At 35.3% G+C, this 6,677-nt stretch overlaps 1 protein-coding gene across 1 annotated transcript; it reads left to right on the top strand.

Moving 5' to 3' along the window:
• The first annotated feature begins 1,653 nt into the window (after positions 1-1,653).
• On the top strand, positions 1,654-6,227 carry LOC140892952 (uncharacterized). Its single transcript, XM_073302019.1, has 4 exons — positions 1,654-1,756; positions 2,219-2,958; positions 3,052-3,135; positions 5,849-6,227. Exons 2-4 carry the CDS (start codon positions 2,286-2,288, stop codon positions 5,926-5,928), a joined length of 837 nt encoding a protein of 278 aa, XP_073158120.1. The 5' UTR covers positions 1,654-1,756; positions 2,219-2,285; the 3' UTR covers positions 5,929-6,227.
• The last annotated feature ends 450 nt before the right edge of the window (positions 6,228-6,677 follow it).

The raw sequence follows: 6,677 nt of genomic DNA, 5'->3' as shown, positions 1-6,677 counted from the left end.
GAAGTTCTCTCTAGCAATTCATCGTGCAGGAAGCGTTGTTCATTGAAGAAAACATTTGGTTGATATGCAAAGACCGTTGAATAAAACTAACTGAAATTAGAAAGCAAAGAGGTAAGAAAAATAGAAACTGAAGCACATGAAAGCATACTGCAATCATACTTTCCACTCACTTATCCTTTCTGAAACTTACACACATTCACGCATTCTACGGACATTGCCAAAATATGAGAACAAAAAACAATAAAAATAAATTCTCGATCAAACATGCCAAACAATAACTTATTCCAAATAAACAAAGTCCTGCGAAATCAATATATTCACAACAAATCAAAGCATTAAAAATAATATTTTCACACGGCCAAAGTTCAAAAAACACCATTAAAAATCTTCATCAAACAGCAGCAACTTATCTAACATCAATAAATTCCAAATAACCAAAAAAATCCATCCCAAACCACAAAATTCAACAAAAAATACTTTCCATCAAAACATTAAAAAAGAAAAATCAAAGGGGCAAAGCAAAAATGCACTTGCCATTGAAGAAGCATATTCCATCACCATGAAGAATCTGTTGCTCACGGTTGATGTGCAGAAAACATTGTATAAAACTAACTGAAATACTAAAGGAAAGAGGTAAGAAAAATAGGAAGTGAACCCAAAATTAGCGAGAACAAACAGCAAACATATAGCTATGGAAGTTCTCTCTGGCAATTCGTCGAGCAGGAAGCGCTATTCATCGAAGGAAGCACTTGGTTGATGTGCAGAAGCCATTGTATAAAACTAACTGAAATAAAAAAGAAAAGAGTTAAGGAAAACAGAAAACTGAACCGGAAATTCGTGAGATCAAATAGCAAACATATAGAAAACAGTACTATTGTGTTTTCTTTTCTCGCAGAAGATGCACTATGAAATAATATCGCGAAGGATAGCAACACATCATTTTAAGGTCTCAGAAATGTGTCATCCTCGCCCACTGCATCGATAATTGATAAATAAAACCAACAAATTGATCAGTTTTCCCAACTTACTGCTAAATCTTTCCCAGAAGCAATATCGCGAAGGATAGAAACACCTGCATTAAATTGAAGCCTAAGGGCAGAAGCTACACGAAGGACAATATCCTCTGGAAGAATGACTTCGGGGATCTTAGGAATCCAAATATAAATGAGTGTAGCTTTTGGTTTGAGAGAGACGATGATTTTGACGTGGGAGGTGGTGAAGAAGAACGTGTGTTAATTTGAGAAGGAAACGTGTTGCAGGGGTATTTTTGGGTAATTATATAACAAACCAGGACACCAACAGTTTTTATAAGCTACGCACATTTAATAAATAGTAAAAGATGTAACCTTTTTTTGTGAAATTGTTTTCTTTTGTTTATATTTCAATTATCATATGTTTTTATATTTAAAACGATTTACCTTATATAATGAAAAAAAAGTAAAGTGGTCGTATATAACAATATATTAATATTATTTTCAAAAGTAATGAAAATGTTATTGATTATTGTCTTATTGATAATTAAAAATCGCACAAAAAAATAAATTAAATTTTGTGAGGCATTTGAAAAAAAAAAATCCACAATTGTAATGTAAAATAAATAAAATCCTGAAATAAAAATAATTTTAAAAAAGAAATGTATAAACACGTGCTAAATAGAAACCCGAGCGCTTCTTTTTGAAAACCTTCATTCTCTCTCGCGCCGTCTCTCGTTCCCTCTTTTTGGATCTGTTGCAACACTCCATTTCCCGCGGATACGGTGAGTTACGCTGCGGTTCCTTCAATTTTCTTGCGCTGCTTCCAGCTTTCAGTTTCGGTATTCACGGGGATTGTTCTGTTTGATGTTATGTGTTGTCCGGGGTTTTTATGGGTGTTTTCGGTGCGATTATGAAGGAATTAATTAGGGTTTTTGTGGGTTTTATTTATTTGGATGTCCTGCTTTCGAATAATTTAGTTTTGAGTCACTGAGTAAGGTTTAGGCTTCCGAATTTGCCTGTTCAATGCTTGTTTGCTTGGTTTTTCTGCTCAATTCACTTTGTCCTGGATCTGCTTGTTGATTATGTTTTGTATATAAGTGGAATTTAATACGCTGGTGTGTTGACTTGGTACACTTTAGGTAGCATATATTCAATTTTCGTTTAATTATTAAATTTGTTCGCCAGCACTCCCCAAATTTATCAATTTTTTTGTTTTTGTAATTGTGAATGATGCCTGTCACCAGTTTTCATGGTTCTTGTGGACGGTCCTTTCATTGATTTTTAGAGGGCTTAATTTTATTGGCATCACAAATGATCAATACGGAACGCAATGTCAGTGGAGTGGGTATTAATGGGACTTATAGTCCTGCTCACGATAAGCAGCTTCCTAGCACACTGAAAAAAACTGCTCTGAGAGACGTACAGAATGAAAACGCAGGATCGATGCCAAAGCAGCAAGATAATTTACTTACTGGTGTTGGAAAACAAAATCGTGAAGCAGTTAAGGTTAGCGGGAACAAGCGGCTTACACCAGAGCGCCCCTCAAGTTCTCAGGGTCTTCCATCCTTGACTTACAACGGTATGAATGAGAATGTCATGAATGCACGTAGGAGATTTGAATTAGAACTTGGAAGGGGAAAACTACAGAAAAATGTGGAAATATATTCAGACAGTTCTCAATTAAGGAACACTGTCCAACCGTCACAGGAAGTACCTCAAAAGCCTGCTCAGACGAAGGATAATAGTATGAAACACATGCCTGTGGCTACATCAAATAATATGAGCCCTATCGCTGTCTTTTCAAGCAGTGTTCCGTCAGTTCCAAATAAGCAGAATAATAGCACTCAAGCTGCTAAGGTCTCTCCAGAGGTTCCTCGTACAGTTGAGAAGAGCACTAATGATCAACTAAGAACAGAACGCTTCATTCACCTGCAGAAGTTTCTAAAGCAATGTGATGAGACCAACCAAAGAGAGTACATGCAAAGTGAGTTATCCTGTTCCATGAGTTTGTTTGGTGCTACTCACTTCCTTGTTCTTTATTGACTGTAACGGTTTGTTTTTATGGGATTTTGGTTAGCGCTTATGCATTTATCTCCGGCTGAGCTTAGCAAGCATGCTGTCGACTTGGAGAAGAGAGCAATCCAGTTAACCATGGAGGAAGGTACATACTTTTTGTACATTTGTTCGCTTCATTTTTATATATCTTTCTTTGGCATCAAAGTATGTTATAATGTTTGAAAGCCTTGCATTGACTTATTACTTATTAGCATATGTTGGAGACTCGAGCGGAGAATGATTACTTTTCTGGATGGAATTTATTCGGTTTTAATAATCCATAGACTGTAATATTTCATAAAAGTAGGAAAAGGTACTCGTTAAATAAGTGTAGGATTACTTTCCGAGAAATTCGGCATAAACTTTTGATTGCTAGAAATGAAGGAAAATGCTCAATACTGTGCAATGGAGGCATCTGATTTCCGTGTAATTTTGGAGTTCTAAAAAGCTCCTCTTTTTAACTTTTAATTTTAATGTAAGTATATTTTTCATATGCGTCCATCATTATCAAAATGCGGAACTATTGATACGTGTTTCATATGCGTCCATCATTAGCAAAATGTGGAACTATTGATACGTGTTGGAGAGCGTATATCCTTTGGCTATATTCCTTTTGTATGATGTGCTGCATTCTGAAACTATATAACTGGCATTTCGATGTGTTTGTGAAACTTAAACGATTCCTATATCACATCTACAAACTACAAAGTAGGAATTTTCAACTTAAAATGATTGATGTATTGGTGATAAAGCATTTTTTATTGGAACATAATTACTACATCAAATTATAGCACCGGCCACTGAGTAACCTGTATCGCTGTATTGTTTTCTGTGAAAAGTGGCATATTAAGTGTGATGAGTTTCCGGGTTTAGATATCATAATCACAACTTAGTGTAGACTTTTGGCTGATGATGCTGGATTCATTTTCATCTAACAATAAATATAACTGGACTTGGCAGTTGGCAGAGCATGTATTTATGTTGAAGAATGCACATTGAATATTGTTTTGTTTCATGCCTTTGCATCTATGTTCATCATCGAAGCCATTAATTTAGTAATTCATGGTTAGGAATTGCATGGTTACCTTGGTAATCATCTGTAATATTCCAACAAATATGGGTTGGTAACTTCCATAATGACTATTGTGGAGTATCGGGCATGAGTCCATTGAAATTATTGGGATTTGCTGGTTTGATTTGGCTTGTCGAGATTATGTCACTTGGTTGGAAAAAAGTCTTGTCTCATATTATTCTTTCTAGGGGTGCAAACGAGTCGAGGCGAGTCGAGTCGAGTCGAGTATCATACTACTCGAGCTCGAGCTCAACTTGTATTTGTCTACTCGAGCTCGATTGAGTAACTAATTTCATACTCGAACTCGACTCGTGTATATTTCGAGTTATTCGAGCTCGAGCTCGAAAAATTAATAAATAAATAAATAAATAAATATATATATAATATAAATAAATATGAATAAATGAATAAATAATATATATATAATATTATATATTATATTATATATATATTATCGAGTAGTTCGCGAGCTATTCGAACACACATATTTAATACTCGAGCTCGAGCTCGATTTATATTCGAGCTACTCGAGCTCGAGTTCGGTCAAACCGAGCTCGTGTCGAGTTTTGACGAACAGCTCACGAACTGCTCACGAGTAGCTTGACTCGTTTGCACCCCTAATTTCATTCCTTCTCATGACAGTGGTATGACACATGTTCATTCAACTTTCTGAAGTTTTGTTTGCAACTAGGCGTTCCCTTTGTTTGGCTTCCATTTGGGAAAGCAATTCTCTATTTTCCAAATAAAACCAAACACTATTATATTGTTTCACGTCATTGTTAAAAAATATTTTTCATCAATTTTCGCTTATTCAGCCTCCACACAATTAATTTAATACAGTTTTTCAACTGTTTCCAAAGATATCCAAATTATATTATATTTTTGCCCAATGTACAATATTTAAACATTTTAAGATACCTGGCCTCTAGTAATTCACACAAACATCAAATCACATATGATTAATCATTTGTTGTACACAAAATCCTACATAAGCTGATGTTAAATTGTCCCATATCAAACTCACACGATCATTTTCTAATTATTTTCTCAAAGCATTCACCCAGAGCTAAAAATCTGAATCCAAATGCTACCCTTTTATCATGGCATCCGAAAACAGCATACTGTTTTTTGTACACCTTGCTCTTTTCTAACCCACCCCCCCCCCCCACCCCACCCGGGTTGTTTTTCATGCATTTGATCATGGAGCTTGAGCTGTGAAATACCAAGTAATAATACCTAGTGAGGCCCAGTGATGTTGTGCAGTTGTCTTGCTTCTCTCTCATCATCTCATGACATTGATGGCATAAGTCAACAGATTAATAACGACGAGCTACTCGAAAATCATCTCCAAACTTCCCATGCTGTGTATCATAAGCTGAGTACACACAATGGCAAATGTAACCTTTTGTCATGACATTTAGAATGACATGGCATGTGTGAAAACATGTATTGTCATATGAGTGGGAACTTGGCTTGTTGCTTCTTTTTTGGAGAAATTTAATTTCAGCATGACATACCTATGCATTTACTCTAATGGTTTCTGTCTTGATTTTGAAATTATAGACTTATCATGGTATAGTGAGATGTTGATAGCTAGAAGTGATTATCTATGCTCACTTACCAAGTTGTGGTGGCCAAACTTTCTCTTCTGAAAGAGTCTAAATGAATATTTTGGAAACTGCTTCATGTTATCCTGTTTCCAAATTCAAATGCGAAATGCCTCTATATTCTTGTTTTGTTTGGGCAGGAAACGAAATGCAACGGATGAAGGCGCTGAATATTTTGGGGAAGCCTTCTCCGACCAATAATTTGTTATCATCAGCATAGCTGTACCAGTTAGATGAAAATAGCAGGTATTTTAGTAAATGTACTGTTTGCTGTCAGATTGGAACGCCGCCGATTCTCCTTGAAAATTTTGTTTTTTTCCCTAGGCAAAATATTGTAGGAATTGTTGTCTTTTGAACTTATTTAGTTGTATGATGGACTCTGTTTCTTTACTTTATGATTTCTACTTTTATGGGACTACAAAAGTCTCCCCTTTGCGACTTCTTAGTTGTATGGTTGCTCTGCAATCATTGTAAAATACTCCAAGAATCAGTCAAGTATCTTCATGTGAGAGTCCGAGACATTCTGTGTTATGATAGGCAGATATATAACCGGAGCTGGTTATCATTTTATTTTTTTCTCGAAACCAACCGGAGCTGGTTATCTTTGGATCTTGATATGTACATATCCAGGAGAACATATTGTTTTTTTTTACAGAATAATAGCATCGAATTACTGGAAAAAGTAAGATATTTTGACGTCGTGATTATGCACAAACTTTCTAATTTTTCTTTTCAATATATGTACTAAGATAGGCTTGATGCCAGAATATTTGCTTAAACAAGATGATTGGGGTCCTTAGCCAAACATCCTATCAACCGTTTGCATTGTTCATAATTTTCTGGACAAAATTTTCGAAGCGCTTTGATGATGATAGAATTATATATTTTGTAGATTAATTGAAATTAAAAGTTAAGAGGTGTGCCACTGGCCTTCAATTCTAAAAATGTTATTATATTATTAAGGAAGAG

The sequence above is a fragment of the Henckelia pumila genome, chromosome 1 (assembly GCF_033568475.1).
Source record: "Henckelia pumila isolate YLH828 chromosome 1, ASM3356847v2, whole genome shotgun sequence".
NCBI classification, from domain to species: Eukaryota; Viridiplantae; Streptophyta; class Magnoliopsida; order Lamiales; family Gesneriaceae; genus Henckelia; species Henckelia pumila.
This window is presented reverse-complemented; position numbering and strand designations above follow the sequence as displayed.